The sequence below is a fragment of the Rhinoderma darwinii genome, unplaced genomic scaffold (genome assembly GCF_050947455.1).
Source record: "Rhinoderma darwinii isolate aRhiDar2 unplaced genomic scaffold, aRhiDar2.hap1 Scaffold_950, whole genome shotgun sequence".
Classification (NCBI taxonomy): domain Eukaryota; kingdom Metazoa; phylum Chordata; class Amphibia; order Anura; family Rhinodermatidae; genus Rhinoderma; species Rhinoderma darwinii.
In genome coordinates this window covers 28,826-49,552 of record NW_027464525.1, presented here as the reverse complement: position 1 = coordinate 49,552, position 20,727 = coordinate 28,826, and the positions used below count along the sequence as shown (strand labels likewise).

Genomic DNA, 20,727 nt, shown 5'->3' with positions numbered 1-20,727 from the left:
GCACACAGCGATATCATGTAACTATAATCCTCTTATATATAATATTACACCCGCACACAGTGATATCGTGTAACTATAATCCTCTTATATATAATATTACACCCCCGCACACAGTGATATCATGTAACTATAATCCTCTTATATATAATATTACACCCCCGCACACAGTGATATCATGTAACTATAATCCTCTTATATATAATATTACACCCCCGCACACAGTGATATAATGTAACTATAATCCTCTTATATATAATATTACACCCCCGCACACAGTGATATCATGTAACTATAATCCTCTTATATATAATATTACACCCCCGCACACAGTGATATCATGTAACTATAATCCTCTTATATATAATATTACACCCCCGCACACAGTGATATCATGTAACTATAATCCTCTTATATATAATATTACACCCCCGCACACAGCGATATCATGTAACTATAATCCTCTTATATATAATATTACACCCCCGCACACAGCGATATCATGTAACTATAATCCTCTTATATATAATATTACCCCCCGCACACAGTGATATCATGTAACTATAATCCTCTTATATATAATATTACTCCCCCGCACACACTGATATCATGTAACTATAATCCTCTTATATATAATATTACACCCCCGCACACAGTGATATCATGTAACTATAATCCTCTTATATATAATATTACACCCCGCACACAGTGATATCATGTAACTATAATCCTCTTATATATAATATTACACCCCCGCACACAGTGATATCATGTAACTATAATCCTCTTATATATAATATTACACCCCCGCACACAGCGATATCATGTAACTATAATCCTCTTATATATAATATTACACCCGCACACAGCGATATCATGTAACTATAATCCTCTTATATATAATATTACACCCGCACACAGCGATATCATGTAACTATAATCCTCTTATATATAATATTACACCCCCGCACACAGTGATATCATGTAACTATAATCCTCTTATATATAATATTACACCCCCGCACACAGCGATATCATGTAACTATAATCCTCTTATATATAATATTACACCCCCGCACACAGTGATATCATGTAACTATAATCCTCTTATATATAATATTACACCCCCCGCACACAGTGATATCATGTAACTATAATCCTCTTATATATAATATTACACCCCCGCACACAGTGATATCATGTAACTATAATCCTCTTATATATAATATTACACCCCCCGCACACAGTGATATCATGTAACTATAATCCTCTTATATATAATATTACACCCCCGCACACAGTGATATCATGTAACTATAATCCTCTTATATATAATATTACACCCCCCGCACACAGTGATATCATGTAACTATAATCCTCTTATATATAATATTACACCCCCGCACACAGTGATATCATGTAACTATAATCCTCTTATATATAATATTACACCCCCGCACACAGTGATATCATGTAACTATAATCCTCTTATATATAATATTACACCCCCGCACACAGTGATATCATGTAACTATAATCCTCTTATATATAATATTACACCCCCGCACACACTGATATCATGTAACTATAATCCTCTTATATATAATATTACACCCCCCGCACACAGTGATATCATGTAACTATAATCCTCTTATATATAATATTACACCCGCACACAGTGATATCATGTAACTATAATCCTCTTATATATAATATTACACCCCCGCACACACTGATATCATGTAACTATAATCCTCTTATATATAATATTACACCCCCGCACACAGTGATATCATGTAACTATAATCCTCTTATATATAATATTACACCCGCACACAGTGATATCGTGTAACTATAATCCTCTTATATATAATATTACACCCCCGCACACAGTGATATCATGTAACTATAATCCTCTTATATATAATATTACACCCCCGCACACAGTGATATCATGTAACTATAATCCTCTTATATATAATATTACACCCCCCGCACACAGTGATATCATGTAACTATAATCCTCTTATATATAATATTACACCCCCGCACACAGTGATATCATGTAACTATAATCCTCTTATATATAATATTACACCCCCCGCACACAGTGATATCATGTAACTATAATCCTCTTATATATAATATTACACCCCCGCACACAGTGATATCATGTAACTATAATCCTCTTATATATAATATTACACCCCCGCACACAGTGATATCATGTAACTATAATCCTCTTATATATAATATTACACCCCCGCACACAGTGATATCATGTAACTATAATCCTCTTATATATAATATTACACCCCCGCACACAGCGATATCATGTAACTATAATCCTCTTATATATAATATTACACCCCCGCACACAGTGATATCATGTAACTATAATCCTCTTATATATAATATTACACCCCCGCACACAGTGATATCATGTAACTATAATCCTCTTATATATAATATTACACCCGCACACAGTGATATCATGTAACTATAATCCTCTTATATATAATATTACCCCCCCGCACACAGTGATATCATGTAACTATAATCCTCTTATATATAATATTACACCCCCGCACACAGTGATATCATGTAACTATAATCCTCTTATATATAATATTACACCCCCGCACACAGCGATATCATGTAACTATAATCCTCTTATATATAATATTACACCCCGCACACAGTGATATCATGTAACTATAATCCTCTTATATATAATATTACACCCCCGCACACAGCGATATCATGTAACTATAATCCTCTTATATATAATATTACACCCCCGCACACAGTGATATCATGTAACTATAATCCTCTTATATATAATATTACACGCGCACACAGTGATATCATGTAACTATAATCCTCTTATATATAATATTACACCCCCGCACACAGCGATATCATGTAACTATAATCCTCTTATATATAATATTACACCCGCACACAGCGATATCATGTAACTATAATCCTCTTATATATAATATTACACCCGCACACAGTGATATCATGTAACTATAATCCTCTTATATATAATATTACACCCCCCGCACACAGTGATATCATGTAACTATAATCCTCTTATATATAATATTACACCCCCGCACACAGTGATATCATGTAACTATAATCCTCTTATATATAATATTACACCCGCACACAGTGATATCATGTAACTATAATCCTCTTATATATAATATTACACCCCCGCACACAGTGATATCATGTAACTATAATCCTCTTATATATAATATTACACCCCCGCACACAGCGATATCATGTAACTATAATCCTCTTATATATAATATTACACCCGCACACAGCGATATCATGTAACTATAATCCTCTTATATATAATATTACACCCGCACACACTGATATCATGTAACTATAATCCTCTTATATATAATATTACACCCCCGCACACAGTGATATCATGTAACTATAATCCTCTTATATATAATATTACACCCCCCGCACACAGCGATATCATGTAACTATAATCCTCTTATATATAATATTACACCCCCGCACACACTGATATCATGTAACTATAATCCTCTTATATATAATATTACACCCCCGCACACAGTGATATCATGTAACTATAATCCTCTTATATATAATATTACACCCCCGCACACAGTGATATCATGTAACTATAATCCTCTTATATATAATATTACACCCCCGCACACAGTGATATCATGTAACTATAATCCTCTTATATATAATATTACACCCCCGCACACAGCGATATCATGTAACTATAATCCCCTTATATATAATATTACACCCCCGCACACAGCGATATCATGTAACTATAATCCTCTTATATATAATATTACCCCCCCGCACACAGTGATATCATGTAACTATAATCCTCTTATATATAATATTACACCCCCGCACACAGTGATATCATGTAACTATAATCCTCTTATATATAATATTACACCCCCCGCACACAGTGATATCATGTAACTATAATCCTCTTATATATAATATTACACCCCCCGCACACAGTGATATCATGTAACTATAATCCTCTTATATATAATATTACACCCCCGCACACAGTGATATCATGTAACTATAATCCTCTTATATATAATATTACCCCCGCACACAGCGATATCATGTAACTATAATCCTCTTATATATAATATTACACCCGCACACAGCGATATCATGTAACTATAATCCTCTTATATATAATATTACACCCCCGCACACAGCGATATCATGTAACTATAATCCTCTTATATATAATATTACCACCGCACACAGTGATATCATGTAACTATAATCCTCTTATATATAATATTACACCCCCGCACACAGTGATATCATGTAACTATAATCCTCTTATATATAATATTACACCCCCGCACACAGTGATATCATGTAACTATAATCCTCTTATATATAATATTACACCCCCGCACACAGTGATATCATGTAACTATAATCCTCTTATATATAATATTACACCCGCACACAGTGATATCATGTAACTATAATCCTCTTATATATAATATTACACCCCCCGCACACAGTGATATCATGTAACTATAATCCTCTTATATATAATATTACACCCGCACACAGTGATATCATGTAACTATAATCCTCTTATATATAATATTACACCCCCGCACACAGTGATATCATGTAACTATAATCCTCTTATATATAATATTACACCCCCGCACACAGCGATATCATGTAACTATAATCCTCTTATATATAATATTACACCCCGCACACAGTGATATCATGTAACTATAATCCTCTTATATATAATATTACACCCCCGCACACAGCGATATCATGTAACTATAATCCTCTTATATATAATATTACACCCGCACACAGTGATATCATGTAACTATAATCCTCTTATATATAATATTACACCCCCGCACACAGTGATATCATGTAACTATAATCCTCTTATATATAATATTACACCCCCGCACACAGTGATATCATGTAACTATAATCCTCTTATATATAATATTACACCCCCCGCACACAGTGATATCATGTAACTATAATCCTCTTATATATAATATTACACCCCCGCACACAGCGATATCATGTAACTATAATCCTCTTATATATAATATTACACCCCCGCACACAGCGATATCATGTAACTATAATCCTCTTATATATAATATTACACCCCGCACACAGTGATATCATGTAACTATAATCCTCTTATATATAATATTACACCCCCGCACACAGCGATATCATGTAACTATAATCCTCTTATATATAATATTACACCCCCGCACACAGTGATATCATGTAACTATAATCCTCTTATATATAATATTACACCCCCGCACACAGTGATATCATGTAACTATAATCCTCTTATATATAATATTACACCCCCGCACACAGTGATATCATGTAACTATAATCCTCTTATATATAATATTACACCCCCGCACACAGTGATATCCTGTAACTATAATCCTCTTATATATAATATTACACCCCCGCACACAGTGATATCATGTAACTATAATCCTCTTATATATAATATTACACCCCGCACACAGTGATATCATGTAACTATAATCCTCTTATATATAATATTACACCCCCGCACACAGTGATATCATGTAACTATAATCCTCTTATATATAATATTACACCCGCACACAGCGATATCATGTAACTATAATCCTCTTATATATAATATTACCCCCCCGCACACAGTGATATCATGTAACTATAATCCTCTTATATATAATATTACCCCCCCGCACACAGCGATATCATGTAACTATAATCCTCTTATATATAATATTACACCCGCACACAGCGATATCATGTAACTATAATCCTCTTATATATAATATTACACCCCCGCACACAGTGATATCATGTAACTATAATCCTCTTATATATAATATTACACCCGCACACAGCGATATCATGTAACTATAATCCTCTTATATATAATATTACACCCCCGCACACAGTGATATCATGTAACTATAATCCTCTTATTTATAATATTACACCCCCCGCACACAGTGATATCATGTAACTATAATCCTCTTATATATAATATTACACCCCCCGCACACAGTGATATCATGTAACTATAATCCTCTTATATATAATATTACACCCCCGCACACAGTGATATCATGTAACTATAATCCTCTTATATATAATATTACACCCCCGCACACAGTGATATCGTGTAACTATAATCCTCTTATATATAATATTACACCCGCACACACTGATATCATGTAACTATAATCCTCTTATATATAATATTACACCCCCGCACACAGTGATATCATGTAACTATAATCCTCTTATATATAATATTACACCCCCCGCACACAGCGATATCATGTAACTATAATCCTCTTATATATAATATTACACCCCCCGCACACAGTGATATCATGTAACTATAATCCTCTTATATATAATATTACACCCCCGCACACAGTGATATCATGTAACTATAATCCTCTTATATATAATATTACACCCGCACACAGTGATATCGTGTAACTATAATCCTCTTATATATAATATTACACCCGCACACAGTGATATCATGTAACTATAATCCTCTTATATATAATATTACACCCGCACACAGCGATATCATGTAACTATAATCCTCTTATATATAATATTACACCCGCACACACTGATATCATGTAACTATAATCCTCTTATATATAATATTACACCCCCGCACACAGTGATATCATGTAACTATAATCCTCTTATATATAATATTACACCCCCGCACACAGTGATATCATGTAACTATAATCCTCTTATATATAATATTACACCCCCGCACACAGTGATATCATGTAACTATAATCCTCTTATATATAATATTACACCCGCACACAGTGATATCATGTAACTATAATCCTCTTATATATAATATTACACCCGCACACAGCGATATCATGTAACTATAATCCTCTTATATATAATATTACACCCCCGCACACAGCGATATCATGTAACTATAATCCTCTTATATATAATATTACACCCGCACACAGTGATATCATGTAACTATAATCCTCTTATATATAATATTACACCCCCGCACACAGTGATATCATGTAACTATAATCCTCTTATATATAATATTACACCCCCGCACACAGTGATATCATGTAACTATAATCCTCTTATATATAATATTACACCCCCCGCACACAGTGATATCATGTAACTATAATCCTCTTATATATAATATTACACCCGCACACAGCGATATCATGTAACTATAATCCTCTTATATATAATATTACACCCGCACACAGTGATATCATGTAACTATAATCCTCTTATATATAATATTACACCCCCGCACACAGTGATATCGTGTAACTATAATCCTCTTATATATAATATTACACCCCCGCACACACTGATATCATGTAACTATAATCCTCTTATATATAATATTACCCCCCGCACACAGTGATATCATGTAACTATAATCCTCTTATATATAATATTACACCCCCGCACACAGTGATATCGTGTAACTATAATCCTCTTATATATAATATTATACCCCCGCACACAGTGATATCATGTAACTATAATCCTCTTATATATAATATTACACCCCCGCACACAGTGATATCATGTAACTATAATCCTCTTATATATAATATTACACCCGCACACAGTGATATCATGTAACTATAATCCTCTTATATATAATATTACACCCCCGCACACAGCGATATCATGTAACTATAATCCTCTTATATATAATATTACACCCCCGCACACAGTGATATCATGTAACTATAATCCTCTTATATATAATATTACACCCCCGCACACAGTGATATCATGTAACTATAATCCTCTTATATATAATATTACACCCCCGCACACAGTGATATCATGTAACTATAATCCTCTCTTATAATGATTGCTTTCCTCCGCTTCTTGTTGTATAATCCTCCGCTTGCTGTCTGTTTTGCAGTGACGGCGGGGGCTCGGCCATGTTTGAGACCTGTGAGTGGAACGATGAGGGTGACGGCCGGGGTCTGGTCACCGCTGAGGAGGAGACGTTTCCCGGCTCTCAGGAGAAGGTGCGACACTCCGGAGTTTTCTGCCGCCGCTGTACATTATATTCATATTACAAGTCACTCTATAGGGGTTCAGGACTTTACTGGGTTGTGAAATAAAACAGGAGACTCCACCTGTGACCCTCATATGTGCTCCAGTCACATCCAGAGCTGCAGTCACTATTCTACAGTTACCTCATGTCTTATACTCCAGTCACATCTAAAGCTGCTTTCACTATTCTGTTACTGCATGTCTTATATTCCAGTCACATCTAAAGCCGCAGTCACTATTCTACAGTTACCTCATGTCTTATACTCCAGTCACGTCCAGAGCTGCAGTCACTATTCTGCTGTTACCTCATGTCTTATACTCCAGTCACATCCAGAGCTGCAGTCACTATTCTACTGTTACCTCATATCTTATACTCCAGTCACATCCAGAGCTGCAGTCACTATTCTACTGTTACCTCATATCTTATACTCCAGTCACATCTAAAGCTGCTTTCACTATTCTGTTACTGCATGTCTTATATTCCAGTCACATCTAAAGCTGCAGTCACTATTCTACAGTTACCTCATGTCTTATACTCCAGTCACGTCCAGAGCTGCATTCCTCATTCTAGTGCTGCCTCGTGGGATTCTCCTTCGTTGTGCGTCACCCTTCAGCAGGAATTCTGAAATGTATTGCACTGTGGGATTTGTGTCTTTCAGAACGCCCCCCCCCCCATCTGCTGATTGGATGTGATCCCTTTCATTGGCCCCTGCACTATGGACTTGTTAATCTGGTCATCGTTTTATGGGGTGCATCCTGTGACAGGTTCCTAGTAGGGGGGGTGTCATTATAAGCAGTCAGGTCAAAGATGGGGCCACAATGGCTAGTATTTGTTTTGTTGCTCCTGTGTACGGTGTGTATTACAGGGGTCCCTGTCGGGCGCGGGGGTCCCTGTCGGGCGCGGGGGTCCCTCCGCTGTATATCTGTGCCCTGCATGCCACGTCACTTGTCAATCATAGAAATGTTCCTCTTCTCACCAGGGAACAACCAGCAGAAAGAAGCGGCTGAAGAGGAATCGGCAGCTCTTGGAGCTACTGCGCACCCTCAATACTCCTAGTGCTCTCCACCCAGACCTCCCGCCTCCTCCAGACTCCACGCTTTCCAAGAAACGGAAGAAAACCGCTCCAGGTCTGATCACGTGATCTACAAGTCGGTGTACTGTCCCCAAAAGTATGTGTGTCCCTGTGTGAGATAGCTAGTATTAATGCTCTGGAGGATGACTGTGTGTGATAGCACTGCTCTAGTATTAATACTCTGGAGGATGACTGCGTGTGATAGCACTGCTCTAGTATTAATACTCTGGAGGATGACTGCGTGTGATAGCACTGCTCTAGTATTAATGCTCTGGAGGATGACTGTGTGTGATAGCTCTGCTGTAGTATTAATACTCCGGAGGATGACTGTGTGTGATAGCTCTGCTCTAGTATTAATGCTCTGGAGGATGACTGTGTGATAGCGCTGCTCTAGTATTTATACTCTGAAGGATGACTGTGTGATAGCGCTGCTCTAGTAGTAATACTCTGGAGGGTGACTGTGTGTGATAGCACTGCTCTAGTATTAATACTCCGGAGGATGACTATGTGATGGCACTGCTCTAGTATTAATACTCTGGAGGATGACTGTGTGTGATAGCTCTGCTCTAGTATTAATACTCTGGAGGATGACTGCGTGTGATAGCTCTGCTCTAGTATTAATACTCTGCAGGATGACTGTGTGTGATAGCACTGCTCTAGTATTAATACTCTGGAGGATGACTGTGTGTGATAGCACTGCTCTAGTATTAATGCTCTGGAGGATGACTGCGTGTGATAGCTCTGCTCTAGTAGTAATACTCTGGAGGATGACTGCGTGTGATAGCACTTCTCTAGTATTAATACTCTGGAGGATGACTGCGTGTGATAGCTCTGCTCTAGTAGTAATACTCTGGAGGATGACTGCGTGTGATAGCTCTGCTCTAGTATTCATACGCTGGAGGGTGACTGTGATAGCACTGCTCTAGTATTAATACTCTGGAGGATGACTGTATGTGATAGCACTGCTCTAGTATTAATACTCTGGAGGATGACTGTGTGATAGCTCTGCTCTAGTATTAATACTCTGGAGGGTGACTGTGTGTGATAGCACTGCTCTAGTATTAATACTCTGGAGGATGACAGCGTGTGATAGCTCTGCTCTTGTATTAATACTCTGGAGGGTGACTGTGTGATAGCACTGCTCTAGTATTAATACTCTGGAGGATGACTGTGTGTGATGGCACTGCTCTAGTATTAATACTCTGGAGGATGACAGCGTGTGATAGCTCTGCTCTTGTATTAATACTCTGGAGGATGACTGTGTGTGATAGCACTGCTCTAGTATTAATGCTCTGGAGGATGACTGTGTGTGATAGCACTGCTCTAGTATTAATACTCTGGAGGATGACTGTGTGTGATGGCACTGCTCTAGTATTAATACTCTGGTGGATGACTATGTGATAGCTCTGCTCTAGTATTAATACTCTGGAGGATGACTGCGTGTGATAGCACTGCTCTAGTATTAATACTCTGGAGGATGACTGCGTGTGATAGCACTGCTCTAGTAGTAATACTCTGGAGGATGACTGCGTGTGATAGCACTTCTCTAGTATTAATACTCTGGAGGATGACTGTGTGATAGCACTGCTCTAGTATTAATACTCTGGAGGGTGACTGTGTGATAGCACTGCTCTAGTATTAATACTCTGGAGGATGACTGCGTGTGATAGCACTGCTCTAGTATTAATACTCTGGAGGATGACTGTGTGTGATAGCACTGCTCTAGTATTAATACTCTGGAGGATGACTGTGTGATAGCTCTGCTCTAGTATTAATACTCTGGAGGATGACTGTGTGATAGCACTGCTCTAGTATTAATACTCTGCAGGATGACTGTGTGTGATAGCACTGCTCTAGTATTAATACTCTGGAGGATGACTGTGTGTGATAGCTCTGCTCTAGTATTAATACTCTGCAGGATGACTGTGTGATAGCACTGGTCTAGTATTAATACTGTGGAGGATGACTGCGTGTGGTAGCTCTGCTCTAGTATTAATACTCTGGAGGGTGACTAATAGCGCTGCTCTAGTATTAATACTCTGGAGGATGACTGCGTGTGATAGCTCTGCTCTAGTATTAATACTCTGCAGGATGACTGTGTGTGATAGCACTGCTCTAGTATTAATACTGTGGAGGATGACTGCGTGTGGTAGCTCTGCTCTAGTATTAATACTCTGGAGGATGACTGTGTGATGGCACTGCTCTAGTATTAATACTCTGGAGGATGACTATGTGATAGCTCTGCTCTAGTATTAATACTCTGCAGGATGACTGTGTGTGATAGCACTGCTCTAGTATTAATACTGTGGAGGATGACTGCGTGTGGTAGCTCTGCTCTAGTATTAATACTCTGGAGGATGACTGTGTGATGGCACTGCTCTAGTATTAATACTCTGGAGGATGACTATGTGATAGCTCTGCTCTAGTATTAATACTCTGGAGGATGACTGCGTGTGGTAGCTCTGCTCTAGTATTAATACTCTGGAGGATGACTGTGATGGCACTGCTCTAGTATTAATACTCTGGAGGATGACTATGTGATAGCTCTGCTCTAGTATTAATACTCTGGAGGATGACTGCGTGTGATAGCTCTGCTCTAGTATTAATACTCTGCAGGATGACTGTGTGTGATAGCACTGCTCTAGTATTAATACTGTGGAGGATGACTGCGTGTGGTAGCTCTGCTCTAGTATTAATACTCTGGAGGATGACTGTGTGATGGCACTGCTCTAGTATTAATACTCTGGAGGATGACTGTGTGATAGCACTGCTCTAGTATTAATACTCTGGAGGGTGACAGCGTGTGATAGCTCTGCTCTTGTATTAATACTCTGGAGGGTGACTGTGATAGCTCTGCTCTAGTATTAATACTCTGGAGGGTGACTGTGATAGCTCTGCTCTAGTATTAATACTCTGGAGGATGACTGCGTGTGATAGCACTGCTCTAGTATTAATACTCTGGAGGGTGACTGTGATAGCTCTGCTCTAGTATTAATACTCTGGAGGGTGACTGTGATAGCTCTGCTCTAGTATTAATACTCTGGAGGATGACTGTGTGATAGCTCTGCTCTAGTATTAATACTCTGCAGGATGACTGCGTGTGATAGCTCTGCTCTAGTATTAATACTCTGGAGGGTGACTGTGATAGCTCTGCTCTAGTATTAATACTCTGGAGGGTGACTGTGATAGCACTGCTCTAGTATTAATACTCTGGAGGATGACTGTATGTGATAGCACTGCTCTAGTATTAATACTCTGGAGGATGACTGTGTGATAGCTCTGCTCTAGTATTAATACTCTGGAGGGTGACTGTGTGTGATAGCACTGCTCTAGTATTAATACTCTGGAGGATGACAGCGTGTGATAGCTCTGCTCTTGTATTAATACTCTGGAGGGTGACTGTGTGATAGCACTGCTCTAGTATTAATACTCTGGAGGATGACTGTGTGTGATGGCACTGCTCTAGTATTAATACTCTGGAGGATGACAGCGTGTGATAGCTCTGCTCTTGTATTAATACTCTGGAGGATGACTGTGTGTGATAGCACTGCTCTAGTATTAATACTCTGGAGGATGACTGTGTGTGATAGCACTGCTCTAGTATTAATACTCTGGAGGATGACTGTGTGATAGCTCTGCTGTAGTATTAATACTCTGGAGGATGACTGTGTGTGATGGCACTGCTCTAGTAGTAATACTCTGGAGGATGACGGCGTGTGATAGCTCTGCTCTAGTATTAATACTCTGGAGGATGACTGTGTGTGGTAACTCTGCTCTAGTATTAATACTCTGGAGGATGACTGTGTGATAGCGCTGCTCTAGTATTAATACTCTGGAGGATGACTGTGTGATAGCGCTGCTCTAGTATTTATACTCTGGAGGATGACTGTGTGATAGCGCTGCTCTAGTATTAATACTCTGGAGGATGACTGTGTGATAGCACTGCTCTAGTATTAATACTCTGGAGGATGACTGTGTGTGATAGCACTGCTCTAGTAGTAATACTCTGGTGGATGACTGTGTGTGATAGCTCTGCTCTAGTATTAATACTCTGGAGGGTGACTGTGATAGCACTGCTCTAGTATTAATACTCTGGAGGATGACTGTATGTGATAGCACTGCTCTAGTATTAATACTCTGGAGGATGACTGTGTGATAGCTCTGCTGTAGTATTAATACTCTGGAGGATGACTGTGTGTGATGGCACTGCTCTAGTAGTAATACTCTGGAGGATGACGGCGTGTGATAGCTCTGCTCTAGTATTAATACTCTGGAGGATGACTGTGTGTGGTAACTCTGCTCTAGTATTAATACTCTGGAGGATGACTGTGTGTGATAGCACTGCTCTAGTATTAATACTCTGGAGGATGACTGTGTGATGGCACTGCTCTAGTATTAATACTCTGGAGGATGACTGTGTGTGATAGCTCTGCTCTAGTATTAATACTCTGGAGGATGACTGTGTGTGATAGCGCTGCTCTAGTATTAATACTCTGGAGGATGACGGCGTGTGATAGCTCTGCTCTAGTATTAATACTCTGGAGGGTGACAGCGTGTGATAGCTCTGCTCTTGTATTAATACTCTGGAGGATGACTGTGTGTGATAGCACTGCTCTAGTATTAATACTCTGGAGGGTGACTGTGATAGCTCTGCTCTAGTATTAATACTCTGGAGGGTGACTGTGATAGCTCTGCTCTAGTATTAATACTCTGGAGGATGACTGTGTGATAGCTCTGCTCTAGTATTAATACTCTGCAGGATGACTGCGTGTGATAGCTCTGCTCTAGTATTAATACTCTGGAGGGTGACTGTGATAGCTCTGCTCTAGTATTAATACTCTGGAGGGTGACTGTGATAGCACTGCTCTAGTATTAATACTCTGGAGGATGACTGTATGTGATAGCACTGCTCTAGTATTAATACTCTGGAGGATGACTGTGTGATAGCTCTGCTCTAGTATTAATACTCTGGAGGGTGACTGTGTGTGATAGCACTGCTCTAGTATTAATACTCTGGAGGATGACAGCGTGTGATAGCTCTGCTCTTGTATTAATACTCTGGAGGGTGACTGTGTGATAGCACTGCTCTAGTATTAATACTCTGGAGGATGACTGTGTGTGATGGCACTGCTCTAGTATTAATACTCTGGAGGATGACAGCGTGTGATAGCTCTGCTCTTGTATTAATACTCTGGAGGATGACTGTGTGTGATAGCACTGCTCTAGTATTAATACTCTGGAGGATGACTGTGTGTGATAGCACTGCTCTAGTATTAATACTCTGGAGGATGACTGTGTGATAGCTCTGCTGTAGTATTAATACTCTGGAGGATGACTGTGTGTGATGGCACTGCTCTAGTATTAATACTCTGGAGGATGACTGTGTGTGGTAACTCTGCTCTAGTATTAATACTCTGGAGGATGACTGTGTGTGATAGCTCTGCTCTAGTATTAATACTCTGGAGGATGACTGCGTGTGATAGCGCTGCTCTAGTATTTATACTCTGGAGGATGACTGTGTGATAGCGCTGCTCTAGTATTAATACTCTGGAGGATGACTGTGTGTGATAGCTCTGCTCTAGTATTAATACTCTGCAGGATGACTGTGTGATAGCACTGCTCTAGTATTAATACTCTGGAGGATGACTGCGTGTGATAGCACTGCTCTAGTATTAATACTCTGGAGGATGACTGCGTGTGATAGCACTGCTCTAGTATTAATACTCTGGAGGATGACTGTGTGTGATAGCACTGCTCTAGTAGTAATACTCTGGTGGATGACTGTGTGTGATAGCTCTGCTCTAGTATTAATACTCTGGAGGGTGACTGTGATAGCACTGCTCTAGTATTAATACTCTGGAGGATGACTGTATGTGATAGCACTGCTCTAGTATTAATACTCTGGAGGATGACTGTGTGATAGCTCTGCTCTAGTATTAATACTCTGGAGGGTGACTGTGTGTGATAGCACTGCTCTAGTATTAATACTCTGGAGGGTGACTGTGTGATAGCTCTGCTCTAGTATTAATACTCTGGAGGATGACTGTGTGTGGTAACTCTGCTCTAGTATTAATGCTCTGGAGGATGACTGTGTGTGATAGCTCTGCTCTAGTATTAATACTCTGGAGGATGACTGCGTGTGATAGCACTGCTCTAGTATTAATACTCTGGAGGATGACGGCGTGTGATAGCTCTGCTCTAGTATTAATACTCTGGAGGATGACTGTGTGTGATAGCACTGCTCTAGTATTAATACTCTGGAGGATGACTGTGTGTGATAGCACTGCTCTAGTATTAATACTCTGGAGGATGACTGTGTGATAGCTCTGCTCTAGTATTAATACTCTGGAGGATGACTGTGTGATAGCTCTGCTCTAGTATTTATACTCTGGAGGATGACTGTGTGTGATAGCGCTGCTCTAGTATTAATACTCTGGAGGATGACTGTGTGTGATAGCGCTGCTCTAGTATTAATACTCTGGAGGATGACTGTGGAGTTGTTTGAACATGTTGCAGACGTGTCTGATTTCCGCCCTGTGATGCTGTATCGGGGGATGGGTAATAACTGAGTGTTAGAATCGTAACGTTGGGGGGGTACAGTGACCTTCCTCTCTTTCCTCAGATGTGATGAGCATAGAGACCTCCCCACCTGAAGATGCCCTTATAGCAGAGCGCCCCCTACATTCTGGAGAGCGACTGAACCGCAGGCAGTGGCGGAACAAGCTGAAGAATAAGAAGAAGAATCGGAACAAGTTCAAAGTGGTCCCTGGGACAGTCGTAGGAAAAACAGAGGGACGTGGTCGGAGCACTGACGGAGATGCGGGAGCAGAGGACTCAGTGGTCTGGGAAGAGTCACGGGGGAAACTAAATGGGGCAATGTCTGGGGAAGGTAAATATCGGTCAGACCGAGGAGAGAAGGTTCCCGGAGGATCTGCACAGAAACGGCATGTGCCGAAGAAGAAGGTGCGGGCGTCAGGAGATGCTGCGGGTGACCGGGCTCCTCCACAGGGGACTCCTCCACATGTGACTCCTCGGGAGAGATCCAGACTGAAGAAGCTTAAGATGATGATGCAACGTGAGGCCGGAGAGAAGGCCAAGACTCCCAGTGAGGAGGACCCTGCTGCAAACCTCAACGACTGTGAGCAGGCAGAGGCTGATAACAGCGAGGCTGCGAGAGACCCATCAGCAGAGCTGCGCGCTCGTATGGAGCAGAGACTGACTGCTGCGCGCTTCCGCTACATTAACCAACAGCTCTACACGTCCGATAGTCAAGACGCCCTCAACCTCTTCCAGCGAGACCCTGAGGCCTTCACCATCTATCACTCCGGCTTCTCACAGCAGGTCCAGCGCTGGCCGGTCAACCCCATCACTGAGATCATAAAGTACATCAAGAACAGGTCAGTAGCCCTCTGTGTCCCCGGATAGTGGCTCCCCCTGCTGGCGCCATTTGTACATCTGAGGCTTCTGGTATCAGCCTGGGAATGAACGAATGCCAGTCTGCTGCATCTAAAGCTCAGGGGATATTGTCTTGTATTAGAGCGCGGCGTCTCTGCTCCGGCGCGCCGCCTGGTGTTTGCTCCGGCGCGCCGCCTGGTGTTTGCTCCGGCGCCGTCATGTTTGTATAGTCCTGATCTTCTGGTTGTCACTTGTTTCCTCGCGTGTCTTCTAGGCCGTCCTCTCTGGTGGTCGCTGATTTTGGCTGTGGAGACGCCCTCTTGGCGCGCAGTGTTCGGAACAAGGTTCATTCTTTTGACCTGGTGGCCCTGAACGATCACGTCACCGTGTGCGACATAGCCAAGGTAATGGAATTCTAGAAGCCTCCCAGCATGCCTCACTCCTCCGGTCATCTCTCCATAGTCGGGTTAGAACTGCCAGGTGGTTAAGAGGTTAAAAAATTCACTTGAGGTTCAATGTTCTGAGCTGATTAATTACATGTTTCTTTATTGGGGCGGAGCTCTAATCTCCTGATACAGAGCACCAAATCCCCTGCATAGACTGTTACATAATAATAACAACTGTGACCGCCCCCTAGTGGTGGCTGCAGGCAGATAAAATATATTATTCAGTCCATTGTAAGCAGAAACTCCCCCTAGTGGCAGCTGCAGTTCTCACATAACTGTCACTGCAGGGGGTTTGCAACTCTGTGTGGCTGTCTCTATGGTGGGGGGGGGGGGCCTCGTCGGGGGCCGTCTGACTGTCTCTCTGTCCTCAGGTGCCGCTCCTGGACGGATCGGTTGATGTCGCCGTTTTCTGTCTCTCGCTGATGGGGAAGAATCTCGGGGATTTCCTGCAGGAGGCGAATCGTGTCTTGAAGTTGGGGTGAGGAACTCGTAGATGACGTCATCAGAGATTTGTGATGTCATCACCTTATAGTTTATTGTGGGGGGGGGCAAAGACTCCACAGAGTTGACCCCCCCCCAACTTTCCTGCCATGGCACGTTCACCACTGTTTTTCTGGAGGAGTGTTACTCGTTGCTGCGTTTTATTTGTTATAACCTTTAGGGGGGATTCACACGAGCGTGTATTCGGTCCGTGCGGGCCGCGTGGTTTTCACTTGTATTGACAAGTCTATGGGGCAGTACAGACAGTCCGTGCTTTTTGCGCAGCGTTTGTCTGCTGCGCAAAAAGCGCGACGGGTTCAATAACTCTGAAGTCAATGGGTGCGTGAAAATCACGCGCACCACACGGAAGCACTTCCGTGGGACGAGCGTGATTCGCGCAACAGCAGTGAAAAGGATGAATTAAAAAACAGAAAAGCACCACGTGCTTTTCTGTTTCCGAACATCCAAACGGAGTGTCTTTGCGATGAGCGAAGCCGGACAACCGAACCGAACTTCACCGGGTTCGGCCGAACTCGGCAAAAAAATTATCGGTACGCGACATCAGGAGATAGTCACTGTCCATGGTGCTGAAAGAGTTAAACTGTTTCAGGACCGTGACTTCCGATCCCAATATACATGAACCTGTAGAAAAAAAAACTAAGTTCTGACTTACCGCTAACTCCTGGCTTCTTCCTCCAGTCTGACCTCCCGGGATGACAATTCAGTCCAAGTGACAGCTCCAGCCAATCACAGGCCAAGCACAGGCTGCAGTGGTCACATGGACTGGCGCGTCATCCAGGGAGGTGGGGCCCGATGTCAAGAGAGGCGCGTCACCAAGGAAGCGTCACCAAGGCAACGGCCGGGAAGTTCTCGGTAAGTACGAACTTTTTCTTTTTTTTCTACAGGTTTTTCGATATTGTGTTCGGCATTCACTGTCGAGGGTGCTGAGTTACTGCCGATCAGTTATCTCTTTCAGCACCTTGGACAGTGACGGCCGTCGACTAGCCTCATCTCTATGATGGCGGCTGCGCGAAAATCACGCAGCGACACGGATGACACGCAGCTGTCAAATGGTTTTTGCGCGCGCAAAACGCAGCGTTCGTGTGTATCTGCCCTTACTGTAGAGAATGCAGCAATAAGTGTCACTCCTCCAGCTAAACAGGTGAATGTCCTACAATTTACCAAAGAGAATAAGTCAACAAAGAACACCCCACCTGACCATGAGAAGCGAGACATTTACCAAGAGAACGTGGCAAGAAGTAACACTCCTCCTGATCCTCACAGACGGATGAGTGTGGTAAGGACGATCACGCGCTCTCATCTCTCTATCAGGAGGAGTGTTACTTGTTGCTGCGTTTTATTTGGTAAGTTCTATGGCACTCCGCTTCCTTTGTAGGGTGGGGGGGGTGTTGCTTTTAGCCTGATGTCTTTACATTGACACATTCAATGGAGTGTTACTTGTTGTCTCAGTCTCTTATCCTTTCCCTCGTCTCAGTGGAGTGTTACTTGTTGCTGAGGTGAGCAGTCGATTTGAGGACGTCCGACAATTCGTCAGCGCGATGTCACAGTTGGGGTTCAAGAGCATCAATAAGGTAATTCGAGGCGGCTGTGTGCGACTCCACCCTGCATTCTTACACTACTCCACCCAATAGTCACAAGCTAAATCCTCCTCTTCATCGTCAGACAGGCCGAATATACTAAGGGGATAATTAAGTTATAGCTTCTGTATTAGGTGGAGTAACGATCCCTTTTCTTTTACTGGGTGGAGTAACGATCCCTTCATTTCTTACTGGGTGGGGTAACGATCCCTTCATTTCTTACTGGGTGGAGTAACGATCCCTTCATTCCTTACTGGGTGGAGTAACGATCCCTTCATTCCTTACTGGGTGGAGTAACGATCCCTTCATTCCTTACTGGGTGGAGTAACGATCCCTTCATTCCTTACTGGGTGGAGTAACGATCCCTTCATTCCTTACTGGGTGGAGTAACGATCCCTTCATTCCTTACTGGGTGGAGTAACGATCCCTTCATTCCTTACTGGGTGGAGTAACGATCCCTTCATTCCTTACTGGGTGGAGTAACGATCCCTTCATTCCTTACTGGGTGGAGTAACGATCCCTTCATTCCTTACTGGGTGGAGTAACGATCCCTTCATTCCTTACTGGGTGGAGTAACGATCCCTTCATTCTTTACTGGGTGGAGTAACGATCCCTTCATTCTTTACTGGGTGGAGTAACGATCCCTTCATTCCTTACTGGGTGGAGTAACGATCCCTTCATTCCTTACTGGGTGGAGTAACGATCCCTTCATTCCTTACTGGGTGGAGTAACGATCCCTTCATTCCTTACTGGGTGGAGTAACGATCCCTTCATTCTTTACTGGGTGGAGTAACGATCCCTTCATTCTTTACTGGGTGGAGTAACGATCCCTTCATTCTTTACTGGGTGGAGTAACGATCCCTTCATTCTTTACTGGGTGGAGTAACGATCCCTTCATTCTTTACTGGGTGGAGTAACGATCCCTTCATTCTTTACTGGGTGGAGTAACGATCCCTTCATTCCTTACTGGGTGGAGTAACGATCGCTTCATTCCTTACTGGGTGGAGTAACGATCGCTTCATTTTTTTACTGGGTGGAGTAACGATCGCTTCATTTTTTTACTGGGTGGAGTAACGATCGCTTCATTCCTTACTGGGTGGAGTAACGATCGCTTCATTTTTTTACTGGGTGGAGTAACGATCGCTTCATTTTTTTACTGGGTGGAGTAACGATCGCTTCATTCCTTACTGGGTGGAGTAACGATCGCTTCATTTTTTTACTGGGTGGAGTAACGATCGCTTCATTTTTTTACTGGGTGGAGTAATACTTCAGTGATTGTCTTATCCTCAGAACACGGAGAACACGTACTTCTTCCTCTTTGAGTTCAGTAAGACGGGACGTGCACGAGATGCAGCCAAACATTCTGGCCTAGAGCTGAAGCCGTGTCTGTACAAGAAGAGATGAATGAGTGCCAATACCGGGCTCCAGGGGCCATTCCAGACATCACATAAGCTTCAACTCCACCTTCTGTACAAATAAATTATATTTTGTAATATTTAACTTGTTTTGTCAGTAACCAGGGCGCCCCGCCGGGCCGGGAGTGGTGCGGGCGCCCCGCCGGGC

The 20,727-nt window shown here is 41.8% G+C and overlaps 1 protein-coding gene across 5 annotated transcripts in view; it reads left to right on the top strand.

Annotated features, from left to right (window-relative positions):
* Positions 1-20,664, top strand: part of RRP8 (ribosomal RNA processing 8) — a 47,844-nt gene extending 27,180 nt beyond the window's left edge. For 4 of the 5 annotated variants that reach the window (XM_075849547.1, XM_075849549.1, XM_075849548.1 and 1 more), the window contains 7 exons: positions 8,036-8,144; positions 9,153-9,300; positions 15,868-16,642; positions 16,915-17,044; positions 17,458-17,564; positions 19,062-19,158; positions 20,455-20,664. In XM_075849547.1, the coding sequence (XP_075705662.1) occupies positions 8,055-8,144; positions 9,153-9,300; positions 15,868-16,642; positions 16,915-17,044; positions 17,458-17,564; positions 19,062-19,158; positions 20,455-20,568 (1,461 nt within the window). In that variant the 5' untranslated portion in view covers positions 8,036-8,054 and the 3' untranslated portion in view covers positions 20,569-20,664. Of the gene's footprint in view, positions 1-8,035; positions 8,145-9,152; positions 9,343-15,867; positions 16,643-16,914; positions 17,045-17,457; positions 17,565-19,061; positions 19,159-20,454 lie in introns of those variants that run through there. The other variant, XM_075849550.1, reaches the window with a different exon arrangement.
* Positions 20,665-20,727: the final 63 nt, after the last annotated feature.